Below are 25,689 nucleotides of genomic sequence, written 5' to 3'. Positions count from 1 at the left end.
TGGATATGCCCTCCCTCATTCCCCATAAACACGAGAGTGATTCAGCGTCTTTTTAGTGCCTTTGTCTGCTTTCCTACCCTGTAATTTTTTTCAATAGCCACTCTTTCTGTTTAAAAGCCTGAAATCAAGCATATTGCTGTGTCTTGGGTGACTCATTTTCAAGTAAAATCAGGAGAAAATGGATTTTTGTATATTGTCTTAGAAATGTTTTTAAAGAGTGAAAGCATTACAGATTGATGAAGCTGTTTGTTGAGGAGACCGCACAGCCCTGCCAGCTGCTGTGGCTATAGTTCAGTCCCCAGATGAGCAAAGCCTGTGTGAAGGCCCAGCGGCCTGTTCAGGATTGGCCCCGGGCCCCGCAAGCCCATCTCTCCACTACTGGTCCACTTCTGTCTGCTGCATGCTGCTTTGCTGTTGGCCTTTGGGCTGCCCACTTTCCCTCTCTTGCATTTGCAGTTCTCAGTGGAACTGAGGGTACCTCCCAGCAAGTGGGTTTTATTTGTTGTTTGCTTTCTGCTTCTGCTAGAATTCAATCTGCTTTTTAAAAAGCTGCATTGGATCTTACAGTAGGGATTCTTAGCCTTGGCACGACTGGCAGTTTGCACTTGGCTCGTGGGTGACAAGGGGCTGCCCTGAGCACTGGAAGACATGTAGCAGCACCCTGGTGTCTCCCCGGCGGACACTAGTGACACCTCCCCCGCAGGCTGTGACAATTACAGGTTGTCTCTGGGTTGCCAAGTGTCCTCTGGTTGCAGAATCACCCCAAGGTGGAAAACTGTTGCTCAGAAGCATGCTCTGGCCAATTCCTAGTAATTCTAGATAAACATCAAGTATTATTTAGCTATGACATTTCAGGACACCCGTGGTAGATGTTTATGAAATTATGGTTTCATGTGATGACAGCAAGTTGTAGCATTTTTATGTTTTTATTTTTAAAAGATTTATTGATTTATTTGAGAGAGAGGAGGGCGAGAGAGACTGTTGCCAATGTCCACAGCAGTCTCGGGCTGGGACCACCTTTGGGTGGGAGCTGGAAATGCACCCCAGCCTTGCCAGGGGAGTGGCTGGAACTCCTTCACTTGAGCCATCACCACTGCCTCCCAGGATCGGTGTTCATGGGAAGCTGGAGGCAAGAGGCAGAGGTGGATACTGAACCCAGACACTGATAGTAGCATGGGCATCTAAACCACTGCGTCAAATGGTGGCCACTCTTACTCATTCTTCTTCATTCCTGCTTCTAGATATTTCCTGACTGACTCATCATCTCAATTAGAACAGATTATGTACAGAGAGAACGTGACCGTGACCAATCTGTGTCCTTTCCTAAATTAAAAACAGATCAGTATGAGCACAGAAACATCTATCTGGACATCCTATTTTCTCCATAGGACTCTTTCTTTGTCCGGGGCGGTCGGGGGGGGGGAGGGCGGTCCTGGAAGAGCAGTGGGATCTCAGCCTGATACTCTGGGACCTGCAGTGTGTTCCCCTGATTGGCTGTGGAGCCCCATCCTCACCCTCCTGTTCTTTTCTGGACCTCTCCAGCTGCAGAAGCTAGCAGTTGCCCAGAGGAAGCAGCATGGTTCCACTAACATTTGCTTGTGCCAAGTTGTGTTCCCACCGTCACTGCTGGCTACCAGGGTGTCTGGGAGAATGAATGGAGAAGAGGCTCACACGCTTTCCCAGTCTGTCTCATATTGCTTCCTCAGGGCTACAGTTCCAGAGTACATTGACAAGGAGGGAGGCTTAAACCATGAACATTTCTTGTCTATCAGTTCTGGAAGTTAGAGGTCTACAGTTAGGGGTTTGGCAGAGTTGGTTCCTTCTGCAGACCTCAAAGGAGACCATACGCCACATGTCTCCCTGCCTTCTGGCAGCCCTGGGCACCATGTGACTGCTGTGCACTGCCATCCTTCTGTCTTCACATCATCTCCACTCTATGTCATCTTTTTTTTTTTTTTTTGGTTTAACTTCTTTTTAAAATTTATTTTTATTTTTTTTGTTTCTTTTTTTTTAATTGATTACATTGCATTATGTGACACAGTTTCATAGGCACTGGGATTTCCCCCCCCCTTCCCCCAACCCCTCACCCCCCTTAGTGGATTCCTCCACCTTGTTGCATTACCACAGTTCAAATTCAGTTGAGATTCTTTCATTGCAAGCATATACCAAGCATAGAGTCCAGCATCTTATTGTCCAGATAAATTCAACGGTTTCTTGGGGAGACCATCTCTGGTCTAAAGGTAGAGCTGGCAGAGTATCATCCTGATCAATTAAAAGCCCCAACATAACATCAGCAACAATTTACAACATTATGGAATTGACATGGTATTGAGTAACCACTATGTTAAAAAATGCAAGATCTGAACCACATCCTATGACTACTTCATTGACATTTCAATGTTAGTTTATATACAACCGGCTTCTATACACCTTAAAATGGCTATAGGTTACTATTCAGCTGTCTCGTATCTATTTTAATTTTAGTATTTAGCAGTTCATAGTGTTGAAGCATAATTTTGCTGAACCTGGCAGTTTTCCGGGTAGTCTAGACTGGCTTAAAACTGTAACAAGACATATGTCAACAGTTTAGGTGCAGAACAGTTTTAGGAGGGGTGTGCAGAGCAATCTTCAATACCCTAGTGAGGAGTAACTAATCTTTGTGTCCCACCCAGTGAGTTATAAGTGCATCCCCACTGACTGTTTCCTGTCTGTTTCTAAGCTTTCCTTATTGTTCTCTATCTATCTATTCTAGTTTTTTTGTTTGTTTGTTTTGAGGGGTTTCTGGAGCCATCCTGGTGGTCATTGCAAGAGAGGGTGGGGATCCAAAGTTGGAACCGGGTAAGGACCAGAGAAAGCTCCCCTCCGTAGTCCCGAAGGAAGTTTACTGTTCTTCTGTTTCTGTGGACCGCTCATTGCTCCTGGTTGTTGTTCCGATGCCCTTGGATCCTGCAAGGCAGGATTTGGGCTTCTTCCATCCCATGTGGTAGATCTAAACGGGGTGGTGACCTCAGAGTTCTTGGCCTCTTAAGGCACTCCATTTCCCTGTGATCTCCTTGGCAGTTTGGATGTAGTCCTTGGTGCTCGTACTGATAGTCCTTGGTGAGGAACTGGGAGTCTTCAGGGTTGGGATACAGGCCTCCTCCTGTCCGCCTGCTCCACTCTGGGGTCTCCCCCTGCTCTATGCATATGACCACCTGTTAAGAGGTTGTTAGGATTGCTCCTGATTCCCCACATATGCCTTTTTAGTTTTGCTATTGTCTAATGCCGATTCGAGTCTGTTGTCTATGAGTTACTAGTTATGATCCTAATAGGTTATACTTCCCGTCTTCCTCACACCTTCTAGGGTGAAGTAAGATTTCTCTGCTCTCCCTCCCCATTTCTGAGTAGCATAGGACCTGACAAGCATATTAGGTTTTACAATTCTTTGATGTAGATCATAAGCAGTCTGACTCATATCGATTGTTGGTTCATTGGTTACTTCGCAATATCTTATTGCGTGAGATAAGGCTGTTTGGAGTTGAAATAATATTACTGGTTTTCGGACTGACATCATTTCATAACAACCACATCAATATCAACAATAACAACAGCATCAACAACAAATTATAGCACCCTGATAAAATAACGCACCACTAAGTAACCAAAGCATGCGTGACAAAAAGGAAGGCAGACTTATAGAGAGGCAAGAAAAGACAGAGATGGAGGCCTTCCATCCATTGGTTCCTTTCCCAATGGCCACAACTGCTAGAGCTGAGCTGGTCTGAAAGCCACGAGCCAGTAACTTCCTGTGGGTCCCCCACATGGGTGCAGGGATCCAAAAGCTTGGAATATCCTGTACTGCTTTCCCAGGGTATACACAGGGAGCTGGATGGGAAGTAGAGCAGTCGGGATTCTAACGGCACCACAGGTAAAGGCTTAGCCTACTACAGCACATTGGTGGCCGCTATGAATGTCATCTTGGAGTCCAGATTTCTCGTTGTGATAAGGGCTCTCATATTGGAGTAGAGTCATCCTACGAACTTCACTTTATAGAGATCTCATTTCCAAATAAGCTCATATTGAGGGACTGGGGGGTGCGTAAGGGGGAGCTTCAGCATGATCTTTTCTGCAAGAATCCAGTGTAACCCCAAAGAGAGGTTGACCTGGAAGAGAACCTGGAAGAGACGTTGACCTGGTGAGTGTGATTAGTGCTGCCCATACACAGTGACGGGAAGGAGAATTGTGTCGAGGCTAAGTTTCTGGTAGCTGATGATTTATTTGCTGTCTTTCCTATTTGAAAATAGTAGCTTGGATAATTGAAAAGGAGTTGTTTATGGCCCAAAGTCACAGGTCCTTAGGTGACCCTGAAGGCTCTTTCTTTGCTGGTTTAGTTTGTTTGTTTCATCTTAGGGCAAAATGTGTCTCCAGTGAAATCAGAAAGTACTCATCCTTGGAAAGTGAATTAACTCTTTTAGGGCAATCTGACTTCACTTTCAGAACCCCAGTTGCCTGCTCTTGAAATAGAATTTACTTCACTGCCTTTTCTGTTTGTACAATTAAGGTCTATTTCCTGTATTACATCTGTAGTGTTGGAATCTCTGGCACGTTTGTCATATAGAATATGAGGTAGATGATGACAGATGCTAAGAAAACATATAAGAAAAGAAAAGAAATAAAGCTTACTCACGCATTAAAGTTGAGATCAACAACAACACAGGTTTAGTTTGGTGGGACATATACATGGACACTCTACAATGTCACAAAAAATCAAAGTATAAATGAAGTTTATTGTGGTGAAAACAATTTGGTAACCCATGTACCTCCCCTCTCCTCCCCTCTCCTTCCCTCCCCTCCCCTTCCCTTCTTTCCTTTCCTTTCCTTTCCTTTCCTTTCCTTTCCTTTCCTTTCCTTTCCTTTCCTTTCTTTCATATTTATTTATTTTTATTGGAAAGCCAGATTTACAGAGAAATAGACAGAAAACTCTTCCATCTGTTGGTTCACTCCCCTAGTGGTGGCAACAGCCAGAGCTGTGCCGATCTGAAATCAGGAGCCAGGTGAGGTGCTTCTCCTGGGTCTCTGATGTGGGTGTAGATCCCAAGGCTTTGGATAATCCTCTATTACTTTCCCAGCCCACAAATAGGTAGCTGGATGGGAAGTGGAGCAGCCGGGACATGAACAAGTGCCTAGAAGGGATCTCAGAGCATGTAGGGTGAGGATTTAGCCATTGAGCCATTACACTGGGCCCTCTTTTTTTTTTTTTAAAGATTTATTTATTTATTTGAAAAGCAGATTGACAGAAAGATAGAAAGACAGAAGAAAGATATTCCACTGGCTGGCTCACTCTCCAAATGGCTGCCAACAGCCGGATCTGGGATAGGCTGGAAGCAGGAGCCAATTATTTCGTGTGTGTTTCTCACATGAGTTGGGCAGGAGGCCAATCACTTGAGCTATCTTATGCTGCCTTCTCAGGATGTATCAACAGGAAGCTGGTTTGGAAGTGGGGAAGCAGGAACTCAAACTGGCATTCTAATATGAGATATAGGCATTCTACACAGCAGGATAACTCTTAGCTTTGCACCACCCACCCTCCCCCAATGCATATTTTAATGATGTACATTTTTATAATGTTTTTGAAGTCCCCTTAAATGCACGGATTTCAATTTTTATTGCATCAAAACAAATTTTTTAAATTTTCATTTTCCTATGAACTTTTCGAAGTTCTCTTGTATGTTCATCTAAGGCACTAGCATTTGAGCTTCCCAAGAAGCGAGTCAGGGTGAAATGTTAATATATTTGGATAAAATTAACTCTTAACAAAACCTGTTGAGCTCATGTGCGCTGGTATTCCCTAAGCTTATGAAGCTATGTTTTGTGGTGCAGCGGGATGGGAAAACTCTCAGCTGTTTGTTCCCCCCTGGGGGGTCTTCTCTAAGAAGTCTTTGCCTATGCCTACGTCCTATGGAGTCTTCCTGATGTTTTCCTCCAGTAATTCGATAATGTCAAGTTGTAGGTTTAGATCCTTGATCCATTAGAGTTGATTGTTGTGTAAGGTGCAAGGTAGTGTTCTTTCTTTTCCTTCCATCATTCCATCTCCTTCTTTCCTTCCTTCATTCTCATTTCTTGTTTCTGTAAATATATATATCCAATTTCCCCAGCACCATGTGTTAAACAGACTATTCTTTCCCCCTGGATTTATTTTGGTTTGCTTGTCAAAAATTAGTTGGTTATAGATGTGTGAGTTCACTTCTGGGATTTCTATTGTGTTCCATTGATCTTTAGATCTGCTTTTGTGTCAGTGCTAGAATGTTTTGATTACCAGTGTTCTGTAGTACATCTTGAAGTCTGGAATTCTGATACCAGCTTTATTTTTTATTGCTTAAGATTGCTTTAGCTGTTTGGGGTCTCTTGTACTTGCATATGAATTTCAGCATTGCTTTTTCTAGCTCTGAGAAGAATATCATTGGAATTTTGATTGGAATTGTGTTGAATCTGTAGATTACTTGAGGATATAAAATGGACATTTTGATGATGTTGATTCTACCAATCCACAAACATGGCAGATTTCTCCAGATTTTATGTCTTCTTGTATTTCATTCTTTAATGTTTTGTGTAGATTCCACATGTCCTTGGTTAGCTTTATGGCAAGATATTTGATTTTGTTTTTTTCCTCCCCACTGTTGTGAATGGGACTGATTTTGTAAGCTCTTTCCAGCCATGGAATTGTTGTTGTATACTGACTGTTGATTTATGTGCATTGATTTTGTACCGGAGACTTACCAAACTCTTACAATTTCCAATAATCTCTTAGTTGAGTCCTTTGGTTCTTCTATATTGAGAATCATGTCATCTGCAAACAGGAATAGCTGGACTTCCTCCTTTTAAATTTATATTTCTTTGATTTCTTGCTCTTTCCTAATATCTCTGGCTAAAACTTCCAGAACTGTTTTGAATTGCAGTGATGAGCATGGGCATCCTTTTCTGGTTCCAGATCTTAGTGGAAATGTCTCCAGCTTTTCTTGTTCAGTATGATGCTGACACTGGGTTTTTCATATATTGCCTTAAAGAATTCAGATATTGTGTAGAGGAATGATTCTTCTGTGCCTAATTTGCCTAATGATATTAACATGAAGGGATGTTGAACTTATTGAATGTGCTCTCAGCATAACGTGGTTTTTATCCTTCAGTTTGTTGATGTGGTGTATCCCATTTATTGATTTGCATGTGCTGAACACAAATACCTGCTGCATACCAGGGTTAAATCTCACTTGGTCTGGATGAATTATCTTTCTGATGTGTTGTTGAATGTGATTGGCTAATCTTTTGTTGAGGATTTTTGCATCTGTGTTTATTATCATTTATCTGAAAGAGTTATATAGAGCAAGGAGAAGACAGAGAGAAAGAAATATTCCTTCCACTGGTTCAAATGGTTGAAGCCAGCAACTCCAACCTGGTCTCTCACCTATGTGGCTGGGGCCCCACTACTTTGGTTATTTTTGCTTGCTTTCCTAAGCTCATTGGCAGCGAGCAGGGTCAGAAGTGGAACAGTCAGGGCTTGGACCGATGCTCATATGACGACGCTGCTGTCACAGGTGGCAGTGCTGGCTGAGCCAGTTGCACCACCACAATGCCATCTCCATCATTTCCCTCACATTGAGTTCTGACCTATTTTTGATAAATGCTTAGGGTAGAACATAGGCAATGGAAGCTTTTCAGAGACTCAGGTTCTGTAATGGCACTGACATTTTCCTTGCAGGAGTAGACAGTCTAGTGGGCGAGATGCCCCGTCCTAGGTCACTGTGCCTGGGTTCAGTTCTCAGCTCCGGCTCCTAATTCCAACCTACCACTAAAGTACATCTTGGGACTCAGAAATGATGGTTCAGATAATTGTGTTCCAGCCGCCCTCTTGGAAGATTTAGATCATGTTCCCAGCTCTTGCTTCTGACTTCAGCCCTTCCTTTGTGCACATTTGGGATGTTAACAAGAAGGTGGAGATTTGCTTCCTCTCTTTGTCTTTCAAATGATTTTAGAAAATTCCTTAGATGAGAGTCTGGAAGGTTTATCATAAAATATTTGATTTCAGACACACAGAAGGACAGAAATAACTGACTGACAGGCCTGGGACCTCTGGCGCTGTGAAGGTGCAAGAGTAGAGAGTTTCAACTTAGCTCAGGTCTAACCCACCACATGGCGTTTGAATTCACACTCTGACATTCTGAACAAATTCTTGGCCACTTCTGGCCATCTTCAGTGACTAGACACCTACTGCCTGCCTCCCACAGTCTTTGGGGAGCTCTAATTTGTTGCCTAGTTTTTCTTTCTTAGAAGGGAATGCTGAATTCAAGAGACTGGCATTTGGCTTAGTGGGTTAATGGACTGTCTGTGGTGCCTGAATTGCATGTGCATGGTGGTGTGTGTCCTGGCTGCTCCTCTTTCTTTCTTTCTTTCTTTTTTAAAGATTTATTTATTTTTATCACAAAGTCAGATAAACAGAGAGGAAGATCTTCCATCCGATGATTCACTCCCCAAGTGAGCCGCAACGGCTGGTGCTGTGCCGATCCGAAGCCAGGAGCCTGGAACCTCTTCCTGGTCTCCCACGTGGGTGCAGGTGCAGGGTCCCAAAGCATTGGGCTGTCCTCGACTGCTTTCCCAGGCCACAAGCAGGGAGCTGGATGGGGAGTGGAGCTGCCGGGATTAGAACCGGCGCCCATATGGGATCCCAGGGCGTTCAAGGTGAGGACTTTTAGCCACTAGGCTATCGTGCCGGCCCCGGCTGCCCCTCTTTCAGTCCAGCTCCCTGCTGATCCACCTTGGAAGGAAGGGAAAGATGACACCTGCACCATGTGGGAGACCTGGATGAACTTCTTGGTTCCTGGCCCAGTTTTGGCTGTTGTGGCCATTTGGGGTATGAATCAGCGGGTAGATCTTTATTCTCACGCTTTTTCTTTTCATGTGTGTGTGTGTGTACATGGGTATGTGTGTTTTGTGTGTCTGTGTCTCTATAACTTTGTTTTTCAAATAAATAAATAAATAGATTTTTTTAAAAAAGAACTTTAAATGGCATGGGAAGATAAACAATAAAACTTGTTAAAAGCAAAGATGTAAAATTGGATATAAAATGTCATCTCAACCTTATTTTAACAGTATATAAATATTCAAAAACATTGATTATTTGTTGTTGCTTCTGGATGATAGGCTCTTTGAGGGTTTCTCTTTTTGTTTTGGGAGAATGAAATGAAGAGATCAGATGATCTTCCCTCTGCTGGTTCACTCCTCAGATGCTCATACTAGCCAGGACTGGGTCAGGAACAGAGCCAGGGACTCCCTCATACTAGCCAGGACTGGGTCAGGAACAGAGCCAGGGACTCCCTCATACTAGCCAGGACTGGATCAGGAACAGAGCCAGGGACTCCCTCATACTAGCCAGGACTGGGTCAGGGCCTTCCATTTGGGTGGCAGGAATTCAAGCACTTGGACTGTCAGCCACTGATTCTTAACGGTGAAAGGAAACTGGATCATAAGCAGAGGAGCCAGGACTTGAATCAGTGGTCTGCCATGGAGTGTGGTAGCCAACGTGGCAGCTTAACGAGCTGCACCACAGATCCCATCCCAGAGGCAGGGGATTCTTTCTTTGCACGGTCATGCATCATCCTTGATGAATATTTTTTAGTGGTTATGTATTACTGCATTATGATGGTGGGGAACTTAGATGTGGAATTTCTTTTCAGATTTATCCCTATTGGTCCTCAATTGAAACTCTGAGGACAAATCATCAAATGATATTATTTTTTTATTATTATTATTATTTATTATTTTTTTATTATTTTTTTATTATTATCCCGTATATTAACTTACGCTCCAAGCTTTATGGCACAATCAGGACTAGGGGAAGAGGGGGGCATCCAGGGACAAGATACAGCCTTGGGCAAGGTTTGGTGGGTGTGAGTGCCACTGGGGGAGAGGGGACTTTGGTGGAAGGGTCCTGCTCTTGTGCTGTTGAAGAGAAGGAAGTGCTCAGAGTCCCCTCTTACCAGCCATCGCTGCTACCCCTGTTTAGTGTCAGCATATTAAAGAGACTTCGACCTTCAAATACTGAGATCATATTACTACAGGATTATGTCGTGTGGGGTTAGCATCATGGGGACTTAGGACAGGAGTAGCCAACACTCCACTGAAGTCTGAAAAATAATTGTAAGTTGTATTTCCGTACTCGAATTCCAGAAAGGCCGCATGATTACTGGTCAAGGGACACTCGCTGGCCCATCCTTAGTTACTTCTGTGTGGTGGAAGAGTGTGATGAGGAATGCGAAGTGTAGATGTTAAGAGTACTTTTTGTCTTATCTTTTTTTTTTTTTCCAAAGAAGCCTGTCAATTCCTAAATTAATGATAGTTTTGGAAATAAGTCAATGCTATCGATAAATATTTGTCGATTAGCCAGGAATTTTTAAAATTAGATAATGCATTTGGATGTTCAATCAGAGAAAATAACAACCATCAATGGCCAATTTTAAATTTAGTATTTATAAAAAGTCTGGAAGTTGATAGCTTCTATAGTTGTGCTATCAGGTCAGACAGTGGGTTTGAACATTTGTTGCATCTAAAACAAAGCTCTCTCTCCTTTTCTGTTTCTTTGTTTCCAGGTGATTTCCCAGTTGGAAGCCCAAATTTCTGAGCTTATTGGACAGCTGGGCGAGGAGTCCGGGTCTCGCCAGAAAGCTCTCCAGAGGGCGCAGAATGCAGAAAACAAGTCAGAGATTCTTCAGGCTCAGCTAACACACCTGGAGGGAGAGCTGGTTTCTGGGGATGTTTTGCGAGACAGCTTGAATTTCGAGAAACAAAAAGTAATAACCTGAGGGCAATGTCACGGGTGGAAAAATCTGTTGTGGTATAAAGTTTTACATGAAAATATTCTGAGTTTTGCAGACATTAGAATGGTTTAGTCCTGAGCAAAGTCCAGGAAGCAATGGATTTGTTCCCATTGCATGGAGCTTCTTTAATGAAAGTCAGCGGATATAGTAAAGCCGACATATGTGACCAGACGGGGCAGGGATGGAGACTTAGATGTGGATTGGTGCAGAGTCTGGAGGCCGAAGAGAAGAGACGCACAAGGCAGCAGGTGTGAGAAACAGGACCAAGAGAAGCTGGGCAGGATGGGGAGGACTGTATCTGTGGGCTGTGAGATTCCACAGGAGGGAGGGTAAGAAAGGAAAGAGAGGCAAGTGCAATTTAGAACATAGGCACATTAATCATTTTTATTCTTTTCTACCTAATAAAAAAATAAAAAAAATCATGGAGGGTTGGATATGAAGAGATGCACAGAAAGTTCCTGGAAAATCCAGTCTGGGAAGTAGGTAGGTGAGCTGGGAAGATCAGGTAGTACAATTAGTGCTGTAATAGAGACAGGGAGCCGATGAGCGGGGGGCTCTGAGAAAGGGGTGATGGCTTCTTCCCCGTGCTCCTGTGAGAGCAAATGAGCCCTCACAGAAAGGCTGAGGTTTGACAGGGGCCTTGAAAGACAAATAGGGATCTGTCAGGGAAAAGAGGTGGGGAAAAAACTTGAAGTAGAAAGCACAGAGAGGAATGCAAGAAGGGAGGTGTGTGAAGATGGCCTGGGAAGCAGAGGAGGGGCAAGGGAGAATGGAGCTCGGGGCCTGTGGAGGCCAGAGGTGTGGGGCGGCATGCAGGCAGGCAGGGATGATGGAGAGAAGACACGCCCACCGCAGGCTTCATCCTACAGAGAGTGGGAAATCATGGGAGGCTTCCGAGTAAAAGGAATATTTCTCTGAGGCAAGCTGGTTCAGAGGGCGTTGAGATCAGAGGCCAGAGGGCTGAGTCAGTGGGCTCTTAAAAGAGTCCAAATCCAAAGAAGATAGTGGTTTAGCCCAAACAGCTTTGTAACTGAAGATATGGGATAGATTTGGGAAATATGGGACAGTGAAGAGAAGTTTTGCTTTTGATATCTGACAAGGTATGTAGTTGAAGTCAAAGTTTTGACTTTAGAAAGGAAGTTTGTGCTAGCGTCCAACGTGGTAAATTGGAGACAATCTAACTGCCAGCCGGACTGCTGCCTCTAGATAGCTTATGAACATGTTAAGTATGTTCAAGGCTGAAGTGACTTCTCAGAGTGGTCCCTCTCCTCCCCCAGTGGTGGTGGTAATCTGCCTGTTCTTGCCCAAACTATCCTCAGCATTTCTTTTCTTCATTGATTAAAGAGGCAGAAAGTCAAAGAAGGGGTAGAGATTGTGGGGAGGAGGACTCTCATCTATTGGTTCACTCTAAACGCCCAGTAGATCAGAGCCAGGAGCTGGGAGTGAGTCTAGATCTTCCGTGTGATTGGCAGGCAGCCCACTAGTTGATGTAGTACCTGCTCCTTTCCAAGGTCTACATTAGTAGGAAGGTGGAGTCAGGAGCTAGAACTAGGACTCTGGCTCAGGCTGTCTTACAGAGGATGTGGGCATCTTAAGTGGCATGCAAACTGCTAGGCCAAATACCTGCCCTAGATTACTTAATTTTTAAAGATTGTTATTTTTGATGGTATTTACATTGTTGATCAGAGTAGGAAGGATTGAGGGTCAGGGGAAAGTGGATGAGACCATTGTTTCCCAAATTTCTTCTTGCTGCTCTATCTGGGGGTGTGGGGGAGCCAAATGGAGAGGCTGTACCCACTCTCCAAACTGTTCTGGTACCCAGGAATGGGGAACACATGCCCTGGAGTTTTGAAAATTGTTTTATTTCTATAAGATTGACAAATATTGTGTATTTTCATAATACAGATTTAGGAGCATAGTTAGACTTCCCATGCCACCCAACCTCCTGCTCCTGTTCCGCTCCATCTTCCTCCTTCCTTATTCTCTGGATTGTTTTTAAGTATTTCTTTGATGTATTCCAATTTGCTTGAAGCCAGAGAAAATATATTATTCCATGTTTCTCCAGGGTCTAGAAAAAGAGTCAATGCATATCATTTGAAAATTATGGAAGAAATATATCAAAGGCAAGAATTTCATATAGATTGATACCTTGTTCCTTCTCTCCATGTAAATGAATTGTTTATTTTAATTTGGATTAAGCTAAAATAATGCTGGGTTATGAAAGCACCTTATGTAAGATATTTCTGCCCATGGTGCCTTTCCATTAACAACTGCATATGAAAATACATATCCTTGTGAGGGTAGCGTTATTTAAAAATTGAAAGGCCAAGTTGTACTAAATTGAATTGCTAAGTGCAGGTGATCTACATTTGTATAAAATAAAGAATGCATAGTTTCTTACTTATGCCAAACTATGATTCAAATGAACAAAATACGTACCAATCCTTCATTTCTGTATAGTTAGAAATTTCTTACAATCTAAGTCTTCTGTGGGCTATGGCCAAGGTCCTTAAAATAAGTACTTCCTCTGTGAGATCTTAGCATGGTTCCATCATATGCCCTTCCCCGCTATTGTAGGTCCTACCTGTTAAGTGGATGAGTCACATGTAGAAATAGGACTTTATTTTATGTAAAATATAAGCAGTAACAGATCACTTTTTAAAAGATTAATTTTATTTTTATTGCAAAGTCAGATGTACAGAGAGGAAGATCTTCTGTCCAATAACTCACTCTCCAACTGGCTACAATGGCCAGAGCTGAGCTGATCCAAAGCCAGGAGCCAAAAGCCTCTTCTGAGTTTTCCACATGGGTGCAGGGTTCCAAGGCTGTGGGCCATGCTCTACTGCTTTCCCAGGCCACAAACAGGGAGCTGGATAGGAAGCGAGGCTGCCAGGATTAGAACTGGAGCTCATATGGGATCCCGGGGCATTCAATGCGAGGATTTTAGCTGCTAGGCTACCATGCTGGGGTTAACACATCCATGTTGTACGCACAGATTGGAAAAAGTTCCCAAGAGAGAGCTGATAGAGAATTAAGATGTGACAACTTAATGCAACAAAAGCAATGTACAGTGTCACATCAGAATGCAATAAGCCACATCTGTAACGAATATGATTTGTAAAGAAGAGATCAAATTATATTTGTATGCTATTTAGAAAATTGGAAAATAGAAATACCTTCATTCTGGAGATTCAACTATGTATAATTCTGGTCCTTAAGACTGTTTCAGTCAGCATGAACTTATATTTGTTTAAATGTTTGTTGCCTGAAAAATGTCAGATGGATGAGAAGTGATTCCAATAAGACAATATCAAAGATAGCCCCACCCCAAAAGGAGAACCCAACGTAGGAAGCCACTAATTGATTTGCTCATCCAACAAGCACACACACTCTCACCAGTATTGTGTTTCTGAGCATGGCCAGACTCGCTACAGAAATCAAGTGGAGGAAGACCGTGGATCTCACTGTAAATTTAGCCATTAAAGTATGAGTCTTGGTTTCCCTCATCCTGCTATATTTTAGCGTGTCATTCACTTAATTTTGATACATTAGCATCTTAAAAACATTTTTCAAAACATCGTAACTGCACGAAATGTAAAATTGTGTTTGTGTCTTTCCAATAAAGAGCTTTAACTTTGGAATGATCTGTAAAGGCTGCCAGGAGTTCAGCTATCAGCTTCTGCCTTTGAGGCCAGTGTCCAGGGAGGTGGGAAATATTCCTGTGGAGAGCGTGTGAGTGGGTGGGTTCCGGGGGCTGGGCCATCCTGGGAGGCAGGACATGGTTGTTGCATTGTATTGCCGAAGTAGAGATGAGGTTGTATTGGGAGCATAGCCACGTTTGTTGTAAGACTGGATTATAAAAAATGTTAGGTCAAACGTCAAGGTCACTGATCAGAAGCATCCAGAGAGGTTTTGGATGAGCAGCACAGTGGAACTGGCAGGTTGCTTCTGGACTTCATTGCCAAGTATGAGGGTCAAGATCCAGGGTCTCTGATGAGTTTAAGGGACACTACTTGTCAGTTGGTGGGGAAGAAAAAGGATGCTTGAGATCATGTGCTTATTCCACTTTTGTGTCCCGTTTTGTCTTTGTTCCTGTGATTAGTATCTTAAATTTCTGGATGAGCTTTCAGAGAAAATGAAATTGGACCAGATGGCTGCTGAACTTGGCTTTGACATGCGTCTGGACGTAGTTTTAGCTCGCACGGAGCAGCTGGTCCGCCTTGAGAGCAACGCAGTCATTGAAAACAAGACAATTGCCCACAACTTACAGAGGAAGGTAGGGGTATTAAAAGTTGGCTAGTGTTGAAAGAAGAAATTTGTGAAAGGCCAAAATATTGGAAAATAATTTACTCTCATCCACCATAGTTATCATATCAAGATGTAGTATTTGAGTTTTTGTTTCTAAAGTGTTGGTGTGTTTATCACTCAAGGTTTTGTTTCATGGCGAGTAACCGGGACTCCAAGCAACAGTGACTTAAAAAGTGAAAGTTTATTTTTTAATTTATTTTTGTCTTTTCTTACATGCATTTCTTGAAGCAGATCACTTAGGGCTCATGTGCCAGCCTACCTATCTACACTTTTAGCGAACCAGGCTCGTTTCCATTAATTAATTTCCCATCACTGTGGTATCCCATTTTCTCTTGGTTCAAAATGATGTCTAGAACCTTTGTATCTGGCTTTGGGTGTACTGTTGGGGAAGAAAAAGAGGAATACGATGATGCAAAGAATACGCAGGAGCTGTCTTTTGAGGAAGGTGCCTAGAACTTGCTACATGAATTTATACCCCCAGCCAAAATGTTTCAAAGGTCAAACCTAATTACAGTGAAGTCTTGAAGATGTATTCCTGGGGCTGGGGCTGTGGCATGATGGGCTAAGCCTCTGCTTGTAGTGCTACTATCCCATATGGGCTCTGGTTTGAACTCTGGTAACTGCACTTCGGATCCAGCTTCCTGCTGTTGGTCTGGGAAGGCAACGGAAGAGGGCCTGACTCCGTGGGCCCCAGCATACACAGGGGAAACCTAGAAGAAGATCCTGGCTCCTGGCTTCAGATCAGTCCAGTACTGGCTGTTGTGGCCATTTGGGAAGTGAACCAGGTGATGGAAGGCTTGCTCTCTCTCTCTTTCTCTCTTTCTGTAACTCTGCCTTTCAAATGAAAAAACAAATTTTAAAAATAAGGAAAATGCATTTCTAACTCTTGGTAGCCACTTGTTCAGCTTCAGAACTGCACTTTCTGTTACTTTGTGGTGAATAAGAGGACCTTGTAGCATTGCTTGCATGTGTAAGCTCTGCTGATGCAGGAGATAAAGGGTGGCTTCCTTTTCCTTTATTCAGAGGAAGAGTCAGAAACAGTGTAAGTAAATGAGTGAAAGGATGAAAGGGCTATTAGTTGTACAATTATTGGTATGGAGGGAAGAAATAGGAAAACATAGATTGCTCTTATGATGGTTCTTGGGAACAATTCCATGGCACAAATCTATGGTAGAGGCTTCATAGCAAATCACATCTGGAATCCAATTTCACTCCGCCAAGATGTGTGACCTTGGACCTTCTGTCTGTTTCCTGATAATTAAGTGGGAGATGACACCTATCCCAAATTTTTATTACTTTCTAACAAATAACATGTTTGAACTCTTGGCTCCTAGATGATGCCCAGTCACATCTGGCCTCTTGTCCTTTTACTGCATGTTGAGAAATATTTTACAGGCAACTGTTTCACCATCACGGATATCAATCTGAGCTTTGCTAAGATCCCCTCAGATAATTGGCTTTCTTTCCAATATTCAGCGTGATACCTTCTTAAGAATTAAGTGATTCTTAAAATTGCCCACATGCAGAACTTGCCAGTGTAAATTTGCACAGGGCGGAGTTTGTTGTGAACAAGTTTGAGCGAGGGAGGGTGGCTAGGAAATGTTAAAAGGAGCTTGACCAAAGTGAGCAGGGATGCAGCTTCCATCGTGAGCTGAGAAGCTCAGCATTTCAGTAAGCCCCTCCTGTCTTCTGACAGGTGACAGGGGCAGAGTAGCTATGTAGGGAAAATGTGAGGGTCTTCAGCTCGAACATTTGACAATTCTATTTAATTTCAGTTCCCAGTGTTTCTTCTGTGTTTTAGAAATTCATTTATTTTTAAATTTTATTTGAAAGGCAGTCTCTCTCTCTCGCTCGCTCTCTCTCTCTCTCTCTCTCTCTCTCTCTCTCTCACACACACACACACACACACACACACACACACACACACACACACAGATATTCCATCTGTTGGTTTACTCCCCAAATAGCTGCGGCAGCCAGGATTGGACCAAGTTGAAGCCAGGATCTCAGAATCCAACCAAGGTCTCCAGTGTGGGTTGCTAGGACACAAGTCCTGAGCCATCATTGGCTGCTTCCCAGGGTGTACACTGTCAGGAAGCTGGGTTTGAAACAGAGTAGCCAAGCCAGGCTCTCCAGTGTGGGATGTGGGTGTTTAAAGCAGCAACGTAACCCCTGGGCCACACGTATTGAGACATTTTCAACAGGCAGGGAGGAGGGACCTCAATCCAAGTCTTCCACCTTGGTGGCAGTGGTTTCTGTATTCAATGTGTTCTTTTTCATCATCATGGGGGACTCCAGAGGACTTTTTTCCCCTTACAATCTGTAGTTATATTCTAAAAGTCACTCTGCTTTCATCCACTTGATTGTCAGTGGTGATGTTTTGAGGATTTTGTTTTCTGTTTGGTTTATGGATCTTACAGTGCATGCATATAATAAGGACATTAAGTGAATTAAAACCTTTAATTCTGTTTTATTTCTACTATCTTAAGTATATAAACAAAGGTTTTAAAAAATATCTTTGATATATCCTACTTAAAAAATATAGTGACTTAACTGTTGGGTGCCATATGGCTCAGTTCTAAGAGATTGAGCTTAGCCAGTACTGATTTTCACCCTATCTTGTTTCCGAAAACACCAGTGTAGGTATATGGTCATGTGAGTTGCAGAGCGTTTTGTTTCTCTGTCTTATTATACTCTGCTCTTGATAAGGCCATTTTAGCAGTCCTGAAAGTAATTTCACATTTTTATTATGATGCACATAATATTAGAGAGAATCACATGTTGGAAGAAAGCCAACTCCTTCGCACATTTTCTGTATCTCTTTTGTCTCCTACTTTGCAACTACAAAATTAATTCTTGGAGAAAAATTATGGATCTAAAACAACCCAAACAGGAACCCAATGACTTTTTCTTTTTGAGGGTTTATAAATTAGTCTTTTTCAAGTGTAGATTAAATTGATGCAATTAATTTATGTTTATTGATGTTCAACTATCAAAAAAAAAATCCTGTTGTATCAAACCAGCTGAAGACTCAGAAAGAAAGGCTTGAGAGTAAAGAACTGCACATGAACCTCCTTCGGCGGAAAATAACCCAACTGGAGGAGGAGAAGCAGGTGCGCACGGCCTTGGTGGTGGAGAGGGATGAGGCCCATCTCACCATCCAGAAGCTGGAGAAGAAGGTGGAGAGGTTGCAGAAGGATCTGAATATGTGTCGGTACTCAAACACAGAGCTCAAAGCCAAGCTGGCTGATACCAATGAGCTTAAGGTAAGTACACAGCTTCTTTCCCTTGTTTGTTGTTTGCTAGTTACCTTCAAAGTATATGCAAGTGATGGGATGGGTGTTTGGCCATTGGTCAGGATGTCTGCACCCTGAATATGTGTCATATCAGGATCCCTGGGTTGGATTCCTGACTGCTGCTTCTGCTTCCTGCTCAGAAGCAGACCTTGGGAGGCAGCAGTGACAGCTCAAGTGGATGGGTTCCTGCTACCTATGTAGGAGACCTGGATTAAATTTCCTGCTTCCTGCACGTTGTGGGCATTTGGGGTATGAATCAGCTCACTTGCTGTCTCTGTCTCTCCAAATTTTAAAAATTTAGGGGCCAACATTGTGGTATAGCAGGTCAAGCCACCACCTGTGACACTGGCAATAATTTGTGTACAGGCTGCTCCATTTCCAATCCATCTCCCTGCTGGGAAGGCAGCAGTAGATGGTCCAAGTGTTTAGACCGCTTCCTCCTACTTGGTGGCCCAGATGAAGCTCCTGGCTGCCTAGTGCTGGCCATTACTACCGCCTGGAGGGAGTGAACTAGCAGGTGGAAGATTTCTCTCCCTCTAACTGTAAATCTTTTAAAACAAACAAATAAATCTTAAAAATTTTGAAATATAAGGGGTTGTATAGTAAGTATAGTAAGGGAGAGATAGTAAGTGTAGTGAAGATACAATGCAATGTGCATCTCTACTTACAAATCAAAGATGGACTCTCAATGAAACTTTTGATTGTATCTTGAAAATAAGATCTGGACTCTCTGCCATTGTCCATGCCTACGATGGCGATGCACTTAAACAGCAGAATGATGGACTAGAACTGTTTTTAAAGGACTATACTATGGTAATGATATAGGGCAAGTCACTGGGGGAAAGGGATTTGGGTCGGAAGGGAAAATCCCAGAGCCTACAGAACTATATCATGGAATAATAATATTAAAAAATACATTTGAAGTATATGCAAATTAGTGGAAGCTTTGTAATGTGCCCAGAGATAAAGATGAAAACAAGCGTTCTCTGATTTTCTCAAGGTGTAGAAAGTGGGGATAGTACACAAAATGAGCATGTTTTATCCACTTGCTGTGGCTTCAGTATTTGCAGCGAAGCCATCGCTGCTGTGTGAGGTCAATCGTTTGATTGAATCACAAAATTCGCACTTCTGTTGTTATGGCCTACAATGGATGCATATATTAGAATAGTGTGCTGTACCCTGTAAAACTGTGCGAGTATTATACTTCAATCCAAAGTTAAGAAATAAATTGAATTTGCGTTTCAACAAAGGCTTATGAAGAGGTGACTTATTGAGTGTTTTATGAAGAACTAAGAGAAGCTGTAAGTCTTTAACATAAAGGATAAGAAGATGAAAACGCTAATTACCATGATTTGATCGATACATGTTGAATACCTGAGTTGAAATAGTATCCTGCATCCCCAAAATAACCTGTATAATTATTACAGACTCAATCATATAAAACTCTTGTGGAAAGTAAATCAGTGATTAAATAAGAAATTAATGAACACAATTGGGTAGTACAAAACCCCCACATTTCTTGAAAATGTACCAGGAGGAGCAGGCATTGTAGCACCATGACTAAAGTCACCGCTTAGGATGCCTATATGGTGTGGCAGTGCCTGGCACCAAGTCCTGCGGGAAAGAAAGACAGCGAGATATCTAGCTGTGTATTTTTGTCTCCGTTTATCTGTCTGCGGGAAGCCATGCAATTGGGTTAGACGGCATAGGGTTGTGATGGGCACTGCTCCTCTGTTAGCAAGGCTACAAGGAGTTCCTGGCAGCGAGGCAAGGCCTGGCAGAACATCTCTGGTCACCTCATTGCTGCCTCACTCATTGCATGGACACTCAATCACCTCTCTGATGTTTCATAGAATTCTCCTGAGGGTGTTGTTGTTGTTTTTCTGCAAATGTGAGATGATTCCTGTAACTGGTATAACACCTCAAACTGATCAATCATGTTATGGTAAAAGCATCTTTAGCAACGTAAGGCAATGACACACAGTTAAAAGCATACAATAGTACAACTGAGTCCACAAGGGCTCCAAACGTCATGTAATATGTCCACCTTTGTCCTGGAGCTTGTCCTAATATAAGTAATAAGAAATGGCTTGATAATATCTTGGAACAGATGGCAATCATGGAGGTACAAAGAGTTTGTTTACCATGCGCCTCGAACTGTTACAACACATGAAATGACGCATTTTGGTTTCTCACCACGGAAAGCAGAAGGTATATGGGGCATCTTCTAAAGAGAGACAGCTGTGAACCCCCCCAAAATGGCTTAAAATTTCTACCTTATGTTGGCACTTATATTAGGGGAAGAAAACAGTTTATAAAATCTTCTACCTCATATTGGCACTTATTTTAGGGGAAGAAAACAGTTTATACAGGAAGTTTCTTGTAAAGCCCTCTGTTTGTAGAATGGCTGAGATTCCCTGATCCCTCTCACTGCCCTTTAACAAAAGAACAAAAAGCAGTTGAATCAGCACTAGGTGAAGGTGGTGATAATTAATGCATGATCAATTATAAGATTTAAGAAAGAATCTATGATATATGCTTTTATAAATTCCTTTCATTTTTGAACTTTTAATTCTGTACTCTTGATATTTTAAGTAATGTTAGTTAGTTTATGTTTAGTGAAGATTGATTTTGGATATAAGTAAACCATTTGTCACTATGTAACTGCATGTGCTGCCAACCGTGGAGTTCCTGGCTTCAGCCAGGTCACTGCAGGTTTGAATGAGTAACAGCTTGCTGAAAATATTTTCTCTAAAGTAAATAATAATAATGTTTTTATGATTGATTTTGTAATCATTCTTTTATAATGAAGCAAAAGTGAAACAGTTGGATGTTGTGCAAAAGCTTGTGATGATTTGTGTATAAATAAAGAAGGCAACTTTTCTGAGTTGTCCATTATGAGCATCATGCCATAGTGGTCCATGTGTTTCCTCTTCTTATCTCCTCGCTGATCCACGCATCCTTTGCAAGCTCTCAGGTCAGCAGGAGCTGGTCTCTGGTATCTGTGCATCTATCTTTCCATGTCTCCCACATGAGTGGCAGGGATCCAAGTATTTAAGCCATCATCTGCTGCCTCCTGTGCCTTCCTGCATTAGCAGGATGCTGGATTGGAAGCAGAGGAAAAGTTGTGATCCCAGACAGTGACATGGATGCAGGGGCCCACCTGCTGTATCATGATTCCTGCCCAACCGTATTATCTTTTAATTCATTTTCCCCACAAACTTTTGGAAGTGCCATATTAGGTGACTGCGTGATTGGAGATTATGCAAGGATTTATGCCATAGATTCTTAAGAAGAAATTAAACAACTGTTTACTAAGAAGTTGGCAGGCAGTGATATTCTTGTTGTACTCTGTAGGCTGCACCATATCAGGCACAATGGGGAGGTTTGACAGGCTGGGGACTTGTTCCCAAATTTGAGGTGTTTGAATTCTAATGAACACAGAAGAAACGACTTAAAGTGACAAGATTTAATCAAAATATTTAAATTCCATGCATGTGTGCCACTGGCAATGGTGTGTGACTGACTCCCTATGGACCCGTCATCCCTGGCAGACATGCACAGCATAAATGCAGCAGACAAGAACAAAAATACTTTCTGGCTCCACGCAGATCAGCACTCTGAAGCTCCCTTTTTGGAATGTTTCTGAATTTGGAAACCAGCTGGGAAAGAGACCCTGGAGTTAAGCCAGCCCTTGAACATGTGGACAGAGTACAATATTGTGGAAAGCGTTCCCCACTGTATTTTCCCCTTCTGGCTCATTAGTTGCTTTCCTCCCTGCAAGTCCTTCTGTCATAAGGACTAGGCCATGAACTTGAGACTTTTTCCCTGGAGAATGGGAGTGCAGACAGGGCCCCAGGGTGGGGGTGCAGAGAAGACAACATAATTGCATACTGGGGGAGGGGGAAGCCAGAGAAAGCACCTAATGGGGACTTTGGTGGGGTGGTGGGGTGGAGCTAGAAGCCCTGAAGTAAGTGTCAGCTGTTCCCACCCTGGCTGGAGGCACCGGGGCAGGGGGCCTTAGGTTTCACCCTGACTCCCTGGAGTTCAAGTCTCCTGTGTGCTAGTGGGAGTTGTGGATGATAGTGGAAGATGTGTGCTGGGCAGCTCATTATGGGGGCGGATGGGAGTGAACAAAGACCCCTTTTCCTTAGTCAGAGCCCCTATCAGTTCTACAGCCAGACCTTGAATCAGATAGGGCCTTGATGCTGAAGGGGGAACCCTGGGGAGCTTCCCCAGACAGTAGGCACAGAAGCAATGTGGGGACAGCCTCAAGCACCAGTCACCTTGCCTGACAGCACAAGGCTTTTCCTTCATCCAGACACTGTCTCAGGAAGAAGAAATAGAGAGAATTCCTGAAAGACTGAACATTGTGTAAAGGAAAGCAATTCTTTGTTCTTTTGAAGGAGATAACTCTAAAATTGTATTAAGGAAAACTCTGACACAAGTATAGGTGTACTATGTTCTTTGATAGGAATTTATAATTTTATTATTATTATTATTTTAGAAAACAAATTTTGAACCTGATAAAATTGCAGATACCATCCACCCTGATGATTTGGAGTGCGAGTGGTGGGGAGTTGGTTTCCAAAGAATGCGGCAGTGGATGGGCCAGTCAGTGTGGCTGGGAGCCTGTCTGCCCTGCTCCTGCCTGGAGGGTGCCCTTCTCCGGGCTGTAGACACTCATCCCGCCCGGCCTGCATGCTGTGTAGGGCTGCGGGATCACTGCTAGTTAGAGGAAAAGCAAAGGCCTCTGTATGTTACCAAGGAACCCTAAAAAGGAAACCAGAGGCAAGAAAGTCAGGAATTGGGAAACGTCATGGGACAAGAGAGGGAAAGGAATGTCATTATTTCCCACGCGTGATGCGGATATTTGAATATGAAGCAAAATGTTGGGTTCCAGAGCTAAATCAGAAGTCACAGGCGTGAGCTAATCCTTAAGGAATCCTCCTTCCTCCTGCAGAAGGGTTGCCCGGAGGTCAGATATGGCCAGTCAGGACCTGTGTGGGCTTTCATGTCAGTAGGAAAAATGAAATCGCCTTCTGAGTCTTGAAGTAATGAACTTAGAAGCCATATATATATATATATATATAGATAGATAGATAGATAGATAGATACACATATATATATAGATACCGTATTATATATGTATATATGTGTATATATATGCGTGTGTGTGTGGAGAGATTTTCCATCTGTTGATTCACCCCCTGACCCCCAAATGGCCATAACAGCTAGGTTTCAGAGCCCAGAATGAAGCCAGGAGCCAGGAACTCTGTGTGGTTCTCTCATGTGGGTGGTAGGGGTTCAGGCACTCTGGCCATTTTCTACTGCCTTCTCAGGCTCATTAGCATGACACTGGATCAGAAGTGGTGCAGTTGGGACATAAATGGTGCCCCGAAAAGGGGTGCTTGTGTTACAGGTGGCAACTTAATTGGCTGTGCCACAATGCCACTGCCCTTCTGTAGCTTTCTGATAAAACTTTTGCCAAACCTTCTCAAACACAGATTGTTTCCTATTGCTCTCATGGTGTTTGACACAAAATTGCTTCTGGCTGGAGTAGAGGATGAAGTAAGTGACAATTAAACATATTAAGACAAGTGAACAGAAGTGTGGCTGATAATACCTTGATCATCAGACTGTGTGTCCTGCTAATGCTTGGATGCAACGTCAAGGTCCTGGGAAGCCACGGGAGAGTTTTTAAGCAGGAGGGTAAAAATATTAGAGACTAAGAAGAAGCAGAGAGACCTAGAGACGGCAGAGGTCTTTGGGATGAGGCTGTGATCCACAGCGTCAAGTACTGCAATAGGATAACGACGGAAGGGATATCCATTGTACTTGATAGGAAAACCTGTGACTCAAGCAGGTATAGTGGTAGGTTGTGGGGGTGGTGGCCGAAGGCTTTGAGAATGTGCAAAATTCAGGGGTGAAAAAGGGATGGAAATGCATGATTCTTGTGGGATGCTTGGAAGAAAAAAAGGGAAAAAACTTGGGAGTATAAGCAAACTTGGCTGGAGAGTTTATCCTGTTATTTTGTTTTGCATAAAAAGATCTCCACTTTTCCAAATAAGATACAGGGGAGGTGGAGGAGACACGGGTTTTGCCAACTCAAGAATTTCTCAGGCCCCTAAACATTCAAAAGAATGATTAAGTTTGTCTTTCAGAGGGAGAATAAAGATCTATATAAATCATTCATGAGAGTATTTTTGTAAAGATTTGTTTATTTTTTTTGGGCTCGGCAGTGTGGCCTGGTGGCTAAGGTCCTCGCCTTGATCCCATATGGCCGCTGGTTCTAATCCCGGCAGCTCCACTTTCTCTCTGTCTCTCCTCCTCTCAGTATATCTGACTTTGTAATAAAAATAAAATAAAATCTCTAAAAAAAAGTGTCTATTTAAAAAAAGATTTGTTTATTTTTTATTGGAAAGACAGATTTACAGATAGAAGGAGAGACAGAAAGATCTTCCGTTTTCTAGTTCACTCCCCAAGTGGCTGCAACTGCTGGAGGTAAGCCGAGCCGAGCCCAGGAGCCAGGAGTGTCTTCTGGGTCTCCCATGCAGATGCACTATCCCAAAGCTTTGGGCTGTTCTCTGTTGGTTTCTCAGGCCACAGTCAGAGAGCTGGATGGGAAGTGGAGCAGCCAGGACATGCTCTGATGCCCATGTGGGATCCTGGCAAATGTAAGGCGAGGATTTAGCAGCTAGGCTCTCATGCCAGGCCCCTTGTGAAAGAAAAGATAAGGCATTTGGCTCAGGGAGAAAGCTGCTGTTTGGATTGCCTGCAACCTGTATTGGAGGGTCTGGGTTCCAATCTCAGCTTCCTACTGATGCACACACGGGGAGGGAGTTGGGTTCTTGCTTCTCATATGGGAAATGTGGATTGAGTTCCTAGCTCAAGACTTTACTTAGCAGGCATTTGGAGAGTGAATCAGTAGATGTAAGAGCTCTCCATAGGAGTTTCTCTGCGTTTTAACAAATATAAGTTAAAAAACCTTTTAAATTAAAAGCTAGAATTAAAAAAAAGTGTATAAAGACGATAAAAAGAATTTTCCAGGGCTAGTGCAATAGTTCCATTGGTGAATCATCCACCTCCAAGCGCCAGGATCCCATATGGGTGCCAGTTCATGTTGTAACTGCTACACTTTCATCCAGCTCCCTGCTTATGGCCTGGGAAAACAGCAGAGAATGGCTCAAGTTCTTAAGCCCCTACATTCATGTGGGAGACCTGGAGGAAACCCTTGGCTT

General features: G+C 43.0%; 1 protein-coding gene across 1 annotated transcript in view; it reads left to right on the top strand.

Annotated features, from left to right (window-relative positions):
- Positions 1 to 25,689, top strand: part of CCDC170 (coiled-coil domain containing 170) — a 116,337-nt gene that overhangs the window by 68,478 nt on the left and 22,170 nt on the right. The window contains exons 7-9 of the mRNA XM_058664079.1: positions 10,617 to 10,817; positions 14,947 to 15,120; positions 18,176 to 18,418. Coding sequence (XP_058520062.1) covers positions 10,617 to 10,817; positions 14,947 to 15,120; positions 18,176 to 18,418 — 618 coding nt within the window. The remainder of the gene's footprint in view (positions 1 to 10,616; positions 10,818 to 14,946; positions 15,121 to 18,175; positions 18,419 to 25,689) is intronic.

The sequence above is a fragment of the Ochotona princeps genome, chromosome 1 (assembly GCF_030435755.1).
Source record: "Ochotona princeps isolate mOchPri1 chromosome 1, mOchPri1.hap1, whole genome shotgun sequence".
Classification (NCBI taxonomy): domain Eukaryota; kingdom Metazoa; phylum Chordata; class Mammalia; order Lagomorpha; family Ochotonidae; genus Ochotona; species Ochotona princeps.
This window is presented reverse-complemented; position numbering and strand designations above follow the sequence as displayed.